The 19,455-nt window shown below is 39.5% G+C and overlaps 1 protein-coding gene across 2 annotated transcripts in view; it reads right to left on the minus strand.

Moving 5' to 3' along the window:
- The window catches only part of MET (MET proto-oncogene, receptor tyrosine kinase), an 88,750-nt gene that overhangs the window by 31,892 nt on the left and 37,403 nt on the right, over nt 1–19,455 (minus strand). For both annotated transcript variants that reach the window (XM_021384871.1, XM_021384870.1), the window contains exons 4-8: nt 10,371–10,505; nt 8,806–8,979; nt 3,708–3,868; nt 2,420–2,522; nt 2,081–2,217 (exon numbers count right to left, since the gene is read on the minus strand). In XM_021384871.1, the coding sequence (XP_021240546.1) occupies nt 2,081–2,217; nt 2,420–2,522; nt 3,708–3,868; nt 8,806–8,979; nt 10,371–10,505 (710 nt within the window). The remainder of the gene's footprint in view (nt 1–2,080; nt 2,218–2,419; nt 2,523–3,707; nt 3,869–8,805; nt 8,980–10,370; nt 10,506–19,455) is intronic.

A 19,455-nucleotide genomic window follows, 5' to 3' on the forward strand; every position in this document is an offset into this window, starting at 1 on the left:
TTAGTAAGCCCCACCCCCGCCTAAAGATCCATGTGTGAAAAAGAGATGTTATTGATTATCTCAGAAGAGGTTCATATTGCAGAAAATAAGCACAGCACGACGTAGAAAGAGTAACAACACTTCTTAGGCTCCAGATTCACCTTAATTTCACTGTCATGCACCTTGTCTGGTGAAAAGCATTTCCTCAGTGCCAGTGACAGCCCTGTTAATGCACATGTTGCCCTGTGCAAAGGCAGCTTCCAGCCTGGAAAATGACACCAAGTTCAAGGAGAATGACTTGTTCTGCTGTAACCAGGCAATAACATATTTCTCTTTCTAATCCATAGGACTTGGCCTATGTTAAAAAGCTCAAGAAAAAAGGCTGGCAAGATATGCACCATCTTTTCAGAGGTGTCCTGCACTGGGGGAATCTATTGGCTCCATGTACTAAAGAGGGATAGGCAGGAGAGGGCAAGGAGAAAGGAGGAGAGTGTGAAAATTCATAAAGAGCTGGCCAAACCCAGCACAGCAGCAGCCTTGGAGATATTCACCTTTCCCTTTTTCTCTCATGCTTGGCCCTGAAAGTCTTCCTCCTATGCTGAGTTCATTGGGTGAGATGAAGGATCCTGAAGGTTGAAGCACGTGAATTGTGACCACAAGGGCACAACAGAGGCAAGGGTAAAAATTGATTGGAAAAGCAAAATAAAATTCTAGCAGACGGTTTCAATTATTTGAACCACATTTAAGAGACCTCCAGGTGAGGCCATTCTCAAAGGATGTTTCCAAATCAGACGAAACAGGGATTTGCTACCACTTCTAAAGCTTTCCAGGAAGGTGGTGTTTGCACTGTGCTGTAAGGGATTAGTGATTCATTCATAAGTATCTAGAAATGTTTACCATCTTTCAAAGGAAAAAAAAACAACAAAATTCACCCTTGATCCTTGATTCTAGCTATACTCAGAATCGGGCAATACTCCCAAGGGGGAACATCACACTTTAGGTTGAGAAATATCTAACCTGAAAAACTGGCTAAGTCCCTCATATATGAATCTAGATAACTTTGTAAGAAGGGGGTTCTGGGGGTGTCTACTTGGTAAGCCTAAAGTAAGGTTCAATACCTAGTGGTCCCACTTACCAAGGCATAGATCTGCCTCTGAGAGGGCAGTCATCTCACCCCCACAACAGGAATCTCAAATGGATTAAATGAATTATTCCCAAAAGTTCCATGTGTTTGTCCATTAGCTGACCAGCTGAGATGATATCAATAAAGCCTACCCTAAAGTATTAAGTAGCAGCTCTAGATCTTGGTGGTGATTAAATATCAAATTTGAATACCTAAATCCCTTTGTTGATTTAGTCAGGAGACTTAACTGATTTTATCACGAACATAAAATAAATCTTGACTTCAAGTCTGACATTAACTAATAGACTATTGCTTCTTTGCATCCTCTGCAAGTATGATTTTTCACCACAACTTTCCAAAATCTTTGGGAGAGACCTAAAATGTATACAAATTGCAGAAGGCCTTGTTTCTGGAACACAGTTGGCCTGATTCTGCTTTTGCTAATGCAGGTGACAATTCTGTTCGCACCAGTGGGAGACAACCTGCTGTACCCAAAGGAGGACCAAGCAAGATTTACACTATTGCAGAATGGCTGCTGAATTCAGAATGCTTGGATGCCTGTTACAGAGAATCTGTACTCATTATTTAATGTTAATATTCAGATAAGATTCAAAGCATTTCCACACATAGCATGTCAAATGTTCTTGGCTGAGTTCCCACTGGATCCAGTAAAGAGCCATGCAGAAATTGTGGCTTAATTCTTAAAACTATTTTATACATATCAGGAAGAGTGCTGAAATGATGCAGTGATGCATCACGCAATGAGACTTCTAGGGAACTGTACTCCTTTCTAGGAAGCTTCTAAACACCTTACACTCGGGACCTAATTCAGAAATGAATGCTTACTGCAGTCTCTGTTCCCTGATATGTGAGATCAAGAGCAGTGCATGTTTTTTTTATTTTTTTATTTTTAACTCCATGATATTTTAACCAAGACATTTCAATATTAAAGGCATCACATTTTTGTAAATACATTACCTCTTCAAGCTGCATGGTTTCTCACCAACAAAAATCCTTCTGGATTTTCCACTGTTTAAGTATTTGCCAGCTATTGTTAGCAATGTTCCTCCAGATTTGGGGCCGTAGGTGGGGGAGATACTTGTTATTATAGGATTCTGAGGGGAGTAAAAATAAGCAAAGAGGACTGTTAAATTATGTTTTCATATTTTCAAAAAGAGGAATAATCTTAATACACTTGTTATTACTTCCATTAAGTAATAAACAATGATATAGAATTATCGTACTGGATTGGACTCATGAAAAGTCTTCTTCCAGTTCACACTGAAGCTAATTAAACATTAAAATTTTAATGCTTACCACGTATGAAAATGTATTGAATAATGTTTTTCCATGTCCAACAGAAACACTACTGGATATATTAAAACTTGCATTTTTTGCAGCAGGAACTGTGCATTCCAGCCTTTGGAAAGCAAAGAAAAAAATGGATTACATTTATTTTCCTAGGTTGATCATTTTGTATTAAAATAAAGCCACAACCATCTCATAACAATGTTGAACCCATATTGAAGAAGTCATCAACCTATGCGTGTCAGGCATATTTCAGAAAAAAAAACAGCAGAAAGAACTGTGATCTTCTTTAATACTAAATACAAATGCCATAATGTTTATACCTAAACAGAGAAAATAATTTTAATAAATCAAATACATTTCTGAGAAAACAAGCATACTGAAGAAAACAAATCCCTCCCATGCAATTGGTTAACTTGGTTTTTGGAATTTTCCCCTAGTGTCAAATTTTGGCAGACAGTAAGATTAGAAAAACGATGTCCTATATAGATTCATTGTTTAAATTTAAATATTACCAAAAATTAAGCTTGAACTTTTGTGGCATGATGTGTCCATTAACTACATTACATTTACTGAGTCTCATATATGAGCCGTTCTCCTTAAATCATTTGGCTTGCATTAAGACTGCTCAGAGCAGCAGTAAGGCGCGAGCTCAAGACTGCTGGAGGGTGACCTCTGCTACTACAAATGCGGATAGGGAAGCTGTGTCATGCTCTGCACATTGCTTTGTTAGTAGTCATATGCTCTGATCTGAGAGAGGATGTTCATTGAGCTTATTATTTCTTCACGACAGCAACCAGAATATCTTCTGTCTTGAATTTAAGCCATTATCCCACTGTCTCAAATACGTAATTTTGAGAAGTATAAGTACTGCAGAGGGCCACCTGATGACCAAACACCTTTCTCTTCTCACATTCCTCTCCAGCAGCCTCACAGATGAGGAAGATGAAGGTGACAGGAGCCCTGCAGGACCCTGGCTAAAGGAACCTGACACATTTTCAAACCTTTGAACAGTTTCATTTTTGCCAGCTCCCATGGGTGCAGAACAGCATTTTGTAGGCAAACCAGAAAAAGCTGTTGCAAGAGCTATTGGCATTAGCTAGCCTTATGGGCTCTCTGGAGCACTGCTTTCCTGGGGAACTTGTCAAAATGGGGGATTGTTTAACACCAAAAGCTTCTGTTTGAAAATTCAGAATGGAAGGATAATACTTATTGCCTGAATGTTTGTATCATTAGAAAATCCATTCCACATAAAGAACATCTCTATTCAAGAAATTTTGTATTTTAGGTTTCTTACTTGTTTTTGTTGCTAGATTTTGCTTCCAGAGCACAAATTTGTCCTCCGATATGGACTACTGTATTTCTTAATTCAAACCTATTATTTTTGCTGAATCCGAAGTCCCATCCACACAGTGTCAGTTTTGTCCCACCTTCTAAAGGAGCGCTGCTTGGGAGAATCTGTTAAAAAATATTTTGTTACTTGCATCAGGTTTTCTTGAACTTCAAATAGAGTCAAAGAATGTGCAAAGGAATAATTTTAGAAAAGCATTTCTTCTGGCGGCTTATGTCCTACCATTCATCTTAATTGCTCTTCACCTTTCATTTGTCACATTATGAGCTTTCTCTGACAGTAGCAATAAATAACAAAACCTATACTAGAAAGCTTTGAAGGATAGTGTTTAGGGGCACTGAACAAGCTGTGCATTGTAATAGTCTTTTAAATCCCGCCGTTCTTGTCTTTCACATCTTATTTCTGGCATGTTAAACATACAATGTACTTATTTTGTTAGAAGCTGAATGCTGAACACAAAAGAGCCCCCAAATGACCATTTTTTGTCAGCTTGATGAAAGTCAGGTTCATAGTGAAGTAGCTTCAAAGACACCTAAATCCGAAATTGGATTGGCTGTGATAAAGTTAACATGACTTCTGCTATTCTTTCCTTCAATCTTTTACATTTGGTCACCTCTAATTCCGAGTTAAAAATAAACTACCTCTCAGAAACACAGAGACAATCTACAAAGGAAATGCTTTTTTTTTTTCCTTCTGTATATTGTAAATTGTCCTGTAAAATATAACAATGGTGGGAAAAAGGTAGAAACACTATAGAAGTCTTGCAGGACTCAGTAAAAGTGCTGGTCAGTACTGCCAGCAACAAAAATAAAAGAGACATTGGTTTGGGGTTTATGGTGACTTTTAACAATACTGCAAAATTCTGCAAACATACCAGGGCTGCTGGACAAACAACAGAGAATGGAAGACTGAATTTATACTTGTGGTCATAGTGCCTGAATGTCTTAAACTTAATGCTTTAGAAAGAGTAGTTTTGCCCCTAAAATGCAATACAGCTGTGCCTTTCAAAGGACTTGACTTCATTTTCAAGCTGAAAGGCAAGTGTTTGAGAGATACTTGGCTATTATTTCATCTGGAAATCCAGTAAGACACACATTTCTTTTCAACTCTCTTCAAGACTATCACAAATGAACTACTGTAGATAGAAAGGAAGCTGAAGAATACTTCAAAAGAATTATACCATATATTCTATATGGGGAAATTTACTGCCACCATTAGAAAGCAGACAAAGAGTCTGATGAGAAATGCACTGAAGTCAGGAGGAATCTTTCCCACTTTAATGAGCTTTGGATCAGCTCTCAGCAAGCACAGAAGAGGGAACCTATGCAGGAGCCGTGCTTCTGCACAAACCCCCTAAAAAGGAGCTATGCTCTCACAGCCTTCCATTGCCCAATGCTGCAGCTTAATGTGGGGAGCAGTACTGCACCCCGTGGAGCCTGTGCCATTCCTAAGTTTCAGTTTCCCTTCTTTCCTTTTTTTTTCATTTTTCCTTCGAAATCTGGATTGACTTCAGATCATAGTTTTCCACTCCACTTTATATCTCAGCACACTATCTATTTTTAGGAGCAACAAAACCCTAGCAGGAACTGAAATTGCTCTGTGGGGATACAAGATGTTTTGCACAGTAACACATAGACTTCTGGCATTTGAAGAATCTGAAATTAATCCATTAAGATAGCAGAATAAGGGCATTAAAATCAAGCTTCACAAAGCCGTACAGAATTAAAACCTAAGGCACTTAGCTGTTTTTGAGTGATATTACCTGCCAAAAGAGACTTGTGATATCAGCCCACGTGCCTTGACTGAGGAAGAATGAAAGTATTTACTACATTCTGTAAGAGGTGAGACTTCAGAGTAGACAGCAAATAAACACCCCCAAACTTACACTTTTTTACTTAATCTTGACAAAAATTCCCCTACAATGTTTTCACTCATTCCTTTATTTCAGATGGTCTTTATGATGAAGCCGATGAAAGTCAAATCTGGTTTCCCAGATTTTTTCTTGGGAGAGATGACAGGAATGAGCAGTGAACCTCCTGGACTTTGAACTGAGGCACTCATAGGCATCTTCTGTGGTGCATACATGATGCAGGTAGCAACAGAAAATAAGCAAAGTGCAAATAAATGCTATGAAATTCAGAAATTGAAAATTGTTGGCAATTCTCTGTAGCCAGGAAAACCATTGAGAGCCTCAGCACGTCCTGCTGTGAGGCTGCAGTTCTGCATGTCCATGCTGCTCCCCAGCTTTGGGCTGTGGGGCAGAAAGCTTTTTCCAAAATGTAAAAGACTGTGCTTTTCTTTTGTTTACGTTAACAGCCATTCTTCTAAAATCCACTCACATACACTACTGGAAGAAAACATCTATTTATTAAAGTTTCAACAGCCTATTCATTTTAATTAAGAGTGAAGAACACGCAGAGGCCACATCTGAAATTTCCAGCAAAACCTCCAATCTAAGCAGGCAGCAGAAGGCCTGATATTCTTGATACTTCTGCAAGAAAAGCTAACTAAAATGACTCACTTTCAAAACAACAACACACCATCCCAGGCTTTTAGCCACAACAAAGAATCCAGAGGGAGACCAGTTTATTTTTCCTTCCACGCAGTTCACCTCTCAGAATGACCTGAACTCTGCATGCAGATGCCTGCAATTTGTTTCATGATGGAGTTATCCCAAGTGAGAATCCTCTGAGTCCCCCAGAGCTCTTCTAGTGCTGTCACTCAGGCTGACAAAACACACTCTGGTGCTGGCAGGGTGGTTGGTGGAGGCACATCTGTGGAGTACTATGCTACTGTGGGGCAGAGCCCAATGGCTCCAAGGAAAAATGCTTAGAGCAGGGCAGAGAGCCAAAGTGTCAGCAGGACCCCAATGGGAGAGCCTTGTGCTTCCTCTCCACCATTCTTTCTGAGATGAAAATCTCATATATATATATATTTTTCTTTCCTACTGCACATTGCTCTGTGCAATAATGAGAGAAAAGTTATTTGAAGACTCATCTAATGTTCTTTGGGTCAGACCCTCCGCGTTCCCCTCAGGTTAAAGTGCTCATATGACATATCCTAAGCAATATGCCTCTCAGAAATCTGCAAAATATTAGAGAGGTAGGACTGAATTTCAAATACTATGCAAAGCAGGTCATCCTCTGTTTGTTAGGAACAAAACAAGCTTGTTTCTCATATTTTATGCATATGGGTTTAAAGACAGATCAGAAGATGATGAATAATCTGTTTTATATTTTTTTCAGTAATAATGTTAAATGTCATGGTCCAGCAGAGCATGAAATCTGTCTTAACAGCTAGCAATCCAAAGGGATTTGAGTACTCAGCTGTATTTTTTTTCCTTACAGGCCTTCTAGAAGAAACTAGAAGAAACACCAATGCTGGCACACTGTAATTCGAGATTGCCTTCAAGATCCAACACTGCCATGGATCCATATCCATTACAGGGGCAGACTGGGCTTGTGCTGAGCGTGTAGGGCTGAGAGCAGTGCATGGAGAAGGGGAGCGTACGGCTGGTGCCATGCCTGCCTGCTACCCACATCTAAGGCACGCTCCATTGGATGAGTCCTCCCAGTAGCTCCAGAGGGACCCCAGAGGTGGCTTTGGGGATACACTTCTTGGTCTAAGTATCTCTGCATGGGCACTTGCTTCTTAAACTTGCTGAGCACATGTAGGTTGAAATCAGAGAGGACTGTAGGAGCTCAGCACCTCTGAAATTCAGAAATAAAACAGTTCCAAGCCTTAGAAATCTTTCTGGATGAATGGAAATACACTGTTATGCTGGAAAGTTTTGCTGAGAAAAAATGTTAAGGGTTACTACTTGTGCTTGAGCTCTAGGAAAGACAAAACAAGCTATGAAAGATGGTTTGGTCCTGAGCAAGTATATAAAAATAGGCCAGGACTAATTCTCAGTGTATGTCTTTGCATTGGTGACTCATAGTCTCTTAAAAGTGAGGGCCAGAAAGGACTATTTGATCATCTACCACAGCTTTTTTGAGATGTCTGTGATCTTGTGTAAAGTGAAAGAAAATGATTCACCTTTGGAGTTAGCAGTTTTTTACATCTCCTTTATCCAAAGGTAGACGGTAATTGAAGGCAAGGCAAACACACTTACATGTGTGCACACATGCACACATCTTTCAATCCATTTTGGGTTTGATTTCTAGAATGCTTCATTGTCTGTTCACTGAGCTTTTTTCTGGTTTAGCTCTAAATTTTGTATCTGAAATGTGAAAAAGTTCCTACCTGTATGAATGTATTTCCAGATTACTAGCAAATATAAAATTCTACAGTAGTTTTGCCTGGATACTCTTTAAAATGTTGTTGTCCATGAAATCATCTGCCTGGTTGAAAGAAAGCAATACTTGCTCCCTTTCTCCCTGGGAGTTTAGAGTGTCAAAGTTTCATCTCCATTTAAAAGCTGTATTCCCAGAGGAAAATGTATTTTTTAGCTGAAAATATAGTTTAAATGTGTTAAAAGTTAGTGGGTGCAAGTGCTAGTGGAGAGCTTTATGCTTGCTCTTCCTTCAGCTTACTAGTCCATTGATGATCCTAAAACCTCAGCCTTCACAGCTGTGCCAGACCTCACTCAAAACAGCTTGGTTAAATGTTCAGTCAGCCCATGCAAATCTTACGCTGACCACAGCTAACTGGAAACAGGGACAAGCGGTGGAGCTGTGCTCCTCTGCCTTGTCCCTGCACACTCCTCATAGGCCCCAGCCCACAGAGAGCAGCCTCTGGCTGTCCCCTCTCCTGGGGCCCAGTTGCTGGAATGAGCATGGAAACTCCTCTCCTTTGCTTCTTGTATTCACTGACTGAGCATCTGGCGGCACCTCTTCCTATATACCTACCCTAAAGACACATCCAATCCTTTAGGCTAATGAGGCAACATTAAAGTAGTGATGGCAAATGGTCATCGTGTGGGCACTGTTGGGTATGACACACTCTGAAGGACAGTGGGCAGGCTGCCCTTCACTCTGTGGGCTGGCCAGCAGCCCCTGTGCACTACCTGTGGTATGTAAACACCAGGAGCAGGTGGTTTTACCTCATAAACTCTTGGCAAGCAGGTCTCCTGGGTCCAGGTCCCTCCGTCGCATTCGGGAGCCCTCAAGCACCGCTGGCCGCACCAGCCACAGCGCATGAAGGTGGGCGCCAGCAGGCACTGGCTGCAGGACTGGAAGTGGTGGCAGCCCGGCCCGTTCAACGGCACCTTGGTTATCTGTCGATGGAAAGAGATGGCATACAGAGCCTTCAAACGTCTGCGCTAGCTGGCAAGGAGTCTCAATTTATGCGCTGTGTTGTAGTGCTACTCAGATTTCAGCTGTGCAAGTTGTGGTTCGACTTCTCTTTAGCTCGATAATTATAGGATCTTTTAAGTAATTTAACTGACATGATTTTAAATTCACTTGGGAGAAACCCTAAAGGCATCTTAATGTTATATACAGTTACTACTGGCATCTGGTGTTTACAGCAAGATAGCATTTTTTTGCTGATGGAAACAGCAGTGTGCTCCTCCCAGTTCTGTAGCAATTCTTGGAAAAAGCAGTGTGTCTCAGTATGTCTTAGTTCACATGTTTGCAAAACCAATCATGGTAGCTGTTTTGGCTCTGGTGAGGCTGCACTGGCAGCCGTGACACACTGGGCACACAATGGCCCAAATACAGTATTTAACACCTATTATCAGAAAACTTACCCTATATCTGAAACATAAATTAAAAATGATGTTATTTTTCAAAATATCACAATAGGTATGATAGCAGTACTTCTAAATATATGTTACCTTTGGTCAGAATATAAATACTAGCATATATTTGCATCATTAGATAAGTATACTTTATACTTCAGTACCGTTCTTAAACTTTTTGGGGACATTCTCTTTGAAAATTACTCTTATAAATATCTAATACATTTCTAGTAAATGATTAATAACCATCTTTAGTAATGGCTGATTTATTTATTTAAATTCCTATAGAACTCAAGGAGTCAAATTATTGCTTACGATTAAGGTTTAGGATTATCTGCAATATTATCTGCTAATGCAACGATGTTCTAAACTCACTCTACAATGCATATCCTACTAATGACAACAGCATATTTATGATAACTCTTCATGTTTTGTTAACCCCTTGTAATCTGCCTGTGAAAATATTCCTCAGACCTTACCATGAGCAGCATCTCCAATTTTGAACACACCCACGTAAGACTTGGACACATACCTCTTTTTAAAAAGTTATAATGTTATGACACAAATGAACAACAGTCGGGAAATTCTGAATACATTCTTTTCTTAAGTCATTGTGTAGCTTTCTTTGCAAGCACTTGAATTAAGGACAGACATTCAGCCTCAAATTTGCATTTCCTGGTTTTTGTTACTTTATATCACAGTTCTTACATTAGTTAAACATTTCTCAATCTTAGCCTGTTGGTTTGTTTAGTAGGGAAAACAAACTCTTGGAGGAAACTTGCTTTTTCTGTGTTCCCAAGGGAATGGAAAGGTTGGGAGGATGCAGAACATAAAGCCACAGTGTAAATAGTTGCCCTTACCAAAAGTTGCTGCTCTGGGCACAGGTTTACGCGGGATGCAGAATGATGAGATTATGAACCACCCACCTTTTTTCCAGTCACTACCAGGGTATAGCCATCTGCTGCTGCCGACTGCTCGACAACAACCTGGGGAGAGACGGGGTGGGAGTCCAGCTGAAAGCTGACGTGTGGAGCTGTGGGCTCGGAGCGGGAAACCACTATCTAAGAAAGACAGAAATTTGGAAAATCAACAGGCAACATGTGACACAAATGCATCCTGCTTGGCTTTCTCACATCGCTGCCACTTTTCTGTTTGCATTAATTACTTTGCATTACATTGCATAATGTTTTGCATAATGTTTCATCATGATCTGATTAAGCCTCTATAAAATCCACTTTATTTAACACAGCAAAATCATGGTTGTTGAGGGATCCTCAAAATGCGTCGTGTTTATTAAAATATGAAGAAGTCACTGCATACTTTCAGATCCTATAATTTCAAGTATTTAAAAATCAACCATAAAAGATGAAGATGGGTCACTTAGCCTTGTAGATTTAGGAGTACATTCAAGAAAAAAAGACCTGTAGCTACAATGTCTAGTTAAAGGAGACTTCAGGCCATTGAAGGTCAAATATATTTTCATTTATTTTCACCTTTGTCCTTCATCTTGAAAAGTAAATCACACCATGTGTCATTACTATCTGGCCTTGGTGCTGTTGGAGTGCAAAGCTATGGCAGGACCAGACTGGCCATGAGCAGTGCTACAAAGCCACAAGCAGACGGAGCTCGATACCCAGAGCTGCTGAGGTGGTTGCTGCTGCAGACAGGCCCATGACAAGATGAAGCTGGGCACCTTGAGGTCTAGCTCCTGCTGATTTCTGTATGAGGTGGGTGTCTAGAACAATCTCCAGCACCTCTAAAACAGCAGGGAGTGCTTCTCTAGAAGATGTTCCAAAACAGGAGCCTAATTTAGTTGTCCGGAAGCTCTTTTCTAAGAGCCCTCTCTCTCTCAATTTCAGGAGATCTTAAAGAGATTAGTCACACCAGTATGAAATTCCCCCACTAGTCATCTCTCTTCATCTTAAGTTACCTAAATACTTCTGAGAATTTGGGCCTATTCCTACAAACACATGCTTGACTTTACTACTGTAACTTTATTGACTTTAATGGGATGAGTCATGGTTGTTAAGCACAGGCATAAAGCATCTGCAGATTGGGGTGGATATCTGATAGCAAGACTTTATAGGCTTGGGTCGGTGATCCAGAAGGATGTGCACCCAGTGTGATAGCATCAGACAACAAAGGCAGAGGATTGTTTACATAAGGGAAGATCATGTTCATATTTCAAAAGCTGCATCATGTGTAGTTTACTTAAGGAATTTAGATAATCAGCATTTGTTGAGAAGTTGATATTCAGTAGAGATCATTATTTGACAAGATCGAAGCTATTCTGAAAATAACTTGTATGTCAAACGTTTCATTTTTTCTATAATGAAGCTTTTCTCCTAACTCTTAAGGCAGAATCAGAACAGCCAGGACATTGACTTACACAATTTCACTGGCATTTCTCACATTGCCAAGGTCTTTCAACAAGATGGCTGACTCCAAAACTTGACTTAGAGATGCTGTAATTACAGCTGATGTTTTGTTGTAATTCAAGACTTAAATAAAATATATGAGCAGTTAATTCATGGCGATAAATGCGTCTCATCCCAGAGGTACTTACAGTTTGCGGTTACAAGAAGCTTTTTTTACCCTTAAAATGAAACTGGCATTGTTGAAGAATTTGCTATAGGTTTGTTTCACAGTACAGAAAGTCCAGGTTTTAGAAATCGATACGGTCTGATCATTTTCGGTGACACAGAAGTATGGTCTCTGACTCAGTGTATTAGGGCATAAGCTCTGTTTTTATATTCAGGACAATGAAAAATAGAACAGACTGCAAAGCTGCATGGAAAAGCTTGATTAATGTTGGCATTATGGGGAGAGGTAGCACCACAGCTGCAAATACCTTTTTAGTTGATCATTAGCCATGTCTCATCTCGAATACCCACTGCTATAAAATGCTAAGAATTCTTTTCTATCATTAATCCAGGCTTCCTCTTATTGCCAAGCATTCTTTCTGATTGAGCCACAGTGTTAACCCTTTATAGACATTCGTGTTGCAACTTCATAACGATACGTGAAAATTTGGATCCCTTATCTCTACAATCTTGGAAAATTATTTGGTACATTAAACATTAAATATTTGTTGTGCTGGGGCTGATAGTCAAATCACCTGCACAAGGCCCAAGTGAGTAGACTTTGACCTCATGACATAGAAGGAGCTCAAATTACACTTCCTAACTCATTTGGGACTGTGGAATAAAAGTTTGCTGTTTTCCTAGAACTAATTTGCCAGCCTACAGCTTTGCAGTAACAGACTCAGGATGCAGAAAAGCTCTTTCTGCCCTATATAACTGTGCCACTTCTGCACACATCAGTCCAGTCCTTGAAATTCTATCTTACTCTTATGCATCATAATCCTGAAGAGAAAGGGGATTTTAAGACAGTTTCTACAGCATGAAGAAGAGGCTACTTAGGACTCTAGTGTTACTCTCAGATACCTCTGATTTTTATTGCTTGGGACTGGGCTGGTATGTGTACTGTTTGGCGTTGTCTTAATGCGGCCGCACTACCACATATGGGCTACTTCTACAATGGAAAGCGTTCAGTACTACAGAAGGATTTCTCTTTGCAGAGGCTATAAACCTGATTGCCCAAGTGCTGGCCTTTTTCTTTCTTTCTTTCTTTCTCTCTCTCTTTCTTTCTTTCTCTTTCTCTCTTTTCTTTCTTTTTCTTTCTTTTTTCCTTCATTTTTATTTTCTAACATTTTAATGAGATATCAAGCATTTCTTCAGAGCGTACAAGAAATGAAAGCATACCTATGCACCTGCACTCAAGCAGTTAAGAGAGAAGGAAGACATGCGAAGATAAATAATTGACAAACAGAGAACAAAGAGACGCTAGATATAAATGGTCAGTTCCTGCAATAGTCAGAAGTCACCAGGGGTGTTCTGCAAGAGTCTGTGCTGTTTAATGTATGCATAAATGAGTTCAAGAAGTGTGTGAGCAGTCCAGTGACAAAGTTTGCTGAAGAACTGAAAGCCTTCAAGGTGATAAGGATGAGGACAGACTATGAAGGATGGCAGAAGGATTTTACAAGACAGCATGTCAAGGCAATAAAATGGCAGGTGAAATAGAACAAAGAAGATAAATTTAAAGCGATACATGATAGATAGTTCCAGGAAAATATAATCTCTCTGCTCAATAGAAGTCAAAAAACAAAACTTAGACATTATTAGAAAAGGATTAGAGAACAAATTGGGAAAGATCCTTATTTCATATGAATTAATGACTGGTCCAATCCTTGAACTCTCTGTGCAGTTCTGGTTGCCTCATAACAAAAATAATATATTAAAAGGGGAAAAGGTTCAGAGAAAAGTAACAAAGGTGATCAAAAGGCTGAAATAAACAATGACTGAGTAGATTAAATATGGAAGCACTGACTTTGTAGGTGGGATATGAAAAAGACATACAGGATCCTGAGTGGCAAGGAGATAGTGGATAGAGATTGACCATTTAATCTCTTCCAAACGAAGAACTAAATACCATCAAGAGGCAAAAGTGAGAATCAGGTTCAAAATAAACAGAAGAGTAAGACTTCCTATCAATATGTGACAAACCTGTGGGACTCCTTGCCAAAGGATGTAAATGCAAGAGGAATGCACACTTAAAGGGAAATTCCACTTGGACATGGAAAGAGCTAAACAGACAAAACCCAATTTTTCAGCTCGGAAAATACCCAGAACTGAAGAAGCAAACATAGCTGGAGGTTTGAAGGAGAATGTATTAGACACCATGCCCTGCTCCCTAGGTGTTCCTTTGTTACTGTGGCTGGAGATAGAGCACTGAGCTAGACTGACCCTTAGTTTGAACCCATGTGGCTCTTCTGATGCTCTTATAAAAAACACCCCAAGCTGCACACTCCTAATTAGTAGCTACAACCCTAGACATCCTTCTTAAAGCAAAAACAATATTTATGTCTCTCTCTTTAAGAGAAACACAAAAAAGTATGTAATCTTTGCATGCAGCTCTAAGTACTTCCACAACGATAATGGTCAATGGTTAATTAATTAATTAAATAATATATTATTTAATATATCCTTTATACTGGAAGCCAGTGATCACTTATGTCTGTGAACATCAAAGTAATTCATTTAAATATTTTTTCATTACCATCAGTTAGACTGTAATCACTTAAGTTGAAAAACAGGAAAAACAGCATGCAATGGCTTTAAAACAAAATCATTCTGATGCTCAGTTCTGCTGGTCAGCAGGGTTGAATTACAAATGTTACTGTGTGTATGGTGGAATATCTTCTACAAAAATGAGAAACCTTCTTAAAGGAATCACATCTAATTATCGTATTGTTATTCTTTCCCTAGATGTCTGGCAGGTGGAGGCCATTACCCAGCAGAGATAGGCTCAGGGTTAACTTTACTGTAATGCCTCAAATGCCTCAGGATATGTGGCAAAACCTTGCAAAGGGCACATATGTAGCTCTCTAAATGCTGTATATCATCCTAATCCATGGAGAGTATAATGGATCATCCCTGAAGGGTGTAAGCTTCTCTATTCAAATGGAATATTAAAACAGGTGTGTTCCTTGAACAGTTGTTTGTCAGCAAGAGTTAATGTTAATTTGACTGTGCAGATTCTACATTATGTACTGTTTGGTATTTTCTTCTGGGATCATCAAGATACTCTCTTTACCACAGAAAGAACTGTTAAAAATTGAGATATAGGTATGAAAGCATCACCTACATAGATTTTGCCACAGATTTCTTCTGGTTGAAAAATGACGAAGTGAGAAGGTTTCCAGCAATTCACATTCTTATAAATACATGCATGCATATTTTGCATTTAGCTTGAACACTCCAGACTGTCAATATTGAAAAGCCAGGTAAATTTCTGGTCTGCAAAGGCAGGACAGGAGTGGGCACTGAGTAGGACAGCTTATGCAATGACTGCTCATATCCCATCTCTCTTTCTTCCTCCTGGCTTTGCCCGGTTTAAAATTCATGCTTATGTATTTGTGACCTCCTTGCACTTGCTTCCACCAACGCTTGCCACTTGCACTGGTGTTTTTTTATTAAAATAATATTTATCTAATAGGAAAGGAACTAGGTCAAAAGAAGTTTGACCAGCCCAAAGGTGAAAATGGCTTGCACTGTGCCGTGGTATAGATGAACTGAATAACTGTACTAAAAGATGCAAAGCGCTGTACTCCCTTGCTCTGTATCCAGCCATTTTGCTAATAGGCACCATGGCTTTGAGCCTCAATTCCTGAAGCAGTGAGGCTTTGTCATTTTACTGTTTACAAGAGGAGAGCAACGCTGGATGCCTGGCTCTCTTGCTGAATTCTGGGACACAATTTTCCAAGCGCTGAGTGCAGTTCCAAATAAAAAGCAGATGTGATTAATTTTTCTATACTCATTTCTTTAACATGCATTGTGTTGCTTGGCATGTAATCTATGAAAGCAGCTATGACACATACTGATTTTTCTCTTTTCAGGGAAATGAGATGTGTGTGTTATAGTTTGGTGGTGGTGTTTGTTTTTAATCATAAGTATTCCTGGGAAATGAATGTGACTGTCAAGTGTTCTGTACTCATATATGAAAGCCAACAGACTTCTGCTCTGCACATGAAAATTTCCCAAACCATTGATCTGCATGAGCTGAGTTCCTGTTCATCATACAGAATGGGGTGCACCAAAAGAAAAGATAAGGCAGCAGATGAAGGAAATCCCACAGGAGTCTCTTCATCATTCAAAGCATAATGTCATTGTCACAGGATACTATGGAGGGCAAAGCAACATATAAATTCAAAAACCAATAAGCAGAATTAATGGAAAAGAATTCCTTTATGGACTATTAAAAGACTATTAAGGACTATTAAACACCAGGCACGGGTGCAATTTCCAGCTCAGGAAATCTCTGGGCCACTGAGTACCAGACACAGGAGAGTACTGGGAGAAATATTGGTCTGTCCTCTTACTTGCCTCATACATCTCCCCATTCTGTCCTGAAATCTTCATTCAAACCCTGTACTTCCTTTCTTAGCTGAAAAATCCAGCTAAAAATACTGAGATGTAATGGGTACCTAGAAAAAAAGCTTCCTATTTGTTATTGTCTCATGTCAAACAAATGCAGAGGCCCCGAGGAGGGTGAGTGGCTTGTAGTGAGGGATGTGCTCTATGCCAACAAGGACTATCTATGCTAGCATGTTTTGGTTCTCATGCCCCAAGCCATATTCAGTCTAGAAGCTGCTCAGATGTGACAGTGTGTGACCATGCCTTGCCAACGCTTGGCTTCTCAGCTAGCCCTGGCTCATATCCAGCCAAACTGCACAGGACTGCAACCAATGAGGGACTGACTGCATCTCAGGGTGTATGGATACCCACAGGAAGACACTCTTCCCTCCAGGAACAACAGGATGGACACCGTATTGCCCCATAGAGATGAGAGGACACCTGCAGGAGATCCTCACCCCATGCATAGCCCAGTGCTGCACGTCTCTGCATTGAGTTTAGCTTCTATAGTCAGGAGATCCCTGGGTGATATGACGCTACCTGCCAAAACTGTACCTAAAGAGAGTGGTTACTCATAGTAGTTGTAAAGCTTACAGCAAAAGCTTTCCTGTCCCTCTTCCTGAAGCAGGGAACCAACAAGCAGTGCTTTTGCTTGAGTTTGACCTCAGTGATGTCAGCTTCAGGTGTGTGCAGCATATGCAGTGCTCTGCTTCCCAACAGTGTTATGCTGAAAACCAGCTTCTGCATTCATCAGAGGTATCAGCCTCTTGTACATTGTTAAGGCCAGTGTAACTGAATGTGAGCTTTTAGGATCTTTTAAAACTTCCCCATATCCCACTCTCCCAGAGCTATCAGAGAGATTTCCCCTTCCTGAAGAACTTTTCTTCATTACTCAGAACTCACTCTCTGAAGTAATACAACATTTCAGGAAAAAAAAAAAAAGCTTCACCTTGGAGCTGACCAAAACGATAAGATGTTTAATCTTAATATAGCATGGATTTTATTAACTTATTTATTTGTGACAAACTAATTTCCCCGAAATACTGACTGGTAATAAATGTGTCTTTTCCAGTTATGAAAGTATCCTCAGAGTAATTACTTTAACTCAAGGGGAGTAAAACTGGTTTACATCAGCTGCAAATATGATTCCACAGCTATGGTAGTGTGACTGTGTGCTGTTTTCTAATGAAATAACCACTGTGAAATACCTGATTCACTTTGCACCCAACAGCTGTACTTTCAGCCTCTGTTCCCAGTCACACTCTGAAAACAAGCACAATAAGAAAGGTCGAAACAGCTGCAACTTCTCAACAGAAAAAAAAAGGAGGGAGAAAAAAAGCTTGTTGTCAGGCTCCAGCTTAGGAAGGAAGTAAAACCATTTTTCTTACCCGTCTCATGCGTGTCAGCTGTCTTAGAAAAATTATTACTGCTCTGTGTTGTAGCAGAAACTCCACAATATTTACTAAACTACAAACTCCAATCTATTCATGGCCAAATAAAGATTTAACATTTCTGATGCAGCCAAAACATGCTCTGTATGTCAATGGGCTGCAATTATGCACCGGAGAGCTTTGGAATTCGCCTTCCGGCCCCAATTATCTTCCTTAAAAGAACTCATGAATCTTCTGTGTTTGGACCATCTAGATCAATTTGATTTTAGTTTTAGATTTTGGCTGAAAAAATATAAGTTTAGTAAAGGCAGCTGCATTTCCTTTCCAGTATTAGTGTATTAGTGCTTTCCAGAGCTGTTAAAGAGCATAATTCTATTTAATCTAAATAAAAGCACAAGCAGAAAACAACAGGTGACTATTTGCTGACTGGGTAAAGCATAGCTGCTTTTGCAATCCCATTATTTTTGGCTCCTCTGATGATTTTTTTAAAGAAGCAAAATACAGGCTATTCTCTGATAAATGCTGGGTCATTAGCACAGCCATAAGCTTCAGTGGAATCACTTCTAAAGATTCAATGTCACCTGGCTCTAAATACATCAAAAACCTAGAATCAGCTAGCCATCATCAACAGAAGGAAAAACTGTGTTCTCAGAAACTATATATTAAACCTTCTCCTGACTTTTGCAGAAATGCTGTGCTTTAAGTACATGGTAAACAGCAGAAAAAGAATGGAGATGGAAACAGACTCAGAGATGAGGTGTTGGTAGAAGGGCAAAAAGTGATGAGCAGAAGAAAGCTCAAAAGAAGATAGAAAGAGAGCAAGAAAAATTAAAGAAAGGAAAGGAGGATCAGGTGAATGTGAGAAACTTTTTCAAATAATTTTTTCTTGAATTGAGTATCAGCAGCTTGCTTCTCCACCTATGGGTGCAGTTGCCAGAGAGAGAGCTACTGTACAACTATTTCTTTTAATCTCATGGATAACTGCTAGTGCTGAAGTCTATGCCACAAACTAAATTGTCCAAACATAGACTTGAGATTTAGTACTTCAGAGAGGATCTAAATACAAGATGAACTGCATTCATTAGAGGAAATCCATATTTGAATATATATTTTTTCTTTCTCTTTTAGATAGTTTCTAGGAAAATATATTATGAAGATACTAATACAAATATAACCTGTTATAAAACAGGTTCCCTGATAGACAGAACCATGCAACTCATTTTCTCTGAAAGCAAATCTCTCTCTGTACAGGCATGGTCAACTCTGAATAGCAGCAAGTCACAAGTAGATTGCACAAGAAAATCCAACATTTTCCTGTACAAAGAGCTAAAAATAATAGTGCAAATGATGCACTGTGCAAAAGGTAGGTGTGCAATAAGGGTGTGCAATAAGGGCAAAAACAGAAGATTCCTTGCAACACATTACAATAGCTTTGTGAATGAAACAAAAAAGAGCAGTTAAATTTCTTTGCTAAAAAATATGGGGAAGTGACTGGAGATATTGTTTTGACGAATTAAGTTACTGTTAGATTATCCTGACTTTTTAATCCTTCGGTAGTGTTAGTTTAATATCTCAGTATTTAATTATTTCCTTCTCATTGCAGTTAATAGCTATATTTCCATAGAAACACTGACAATCTGCTTTTG

This window comes from Numida meleagris, chromosome 1 (genome assembly GCF_002078875.1).
Source record: "Numida meleagris isolate 19003 breed g44 Domestic line chromosome 1, NumMel1.0, whole genome shotgun sequence".
In the NCBI taxonomy this organism is placed as follows: Eukaryota; Metazoa; Chordata; class Aves; order Galliformes; family Numididae; genus Numida; species Numida meleagris.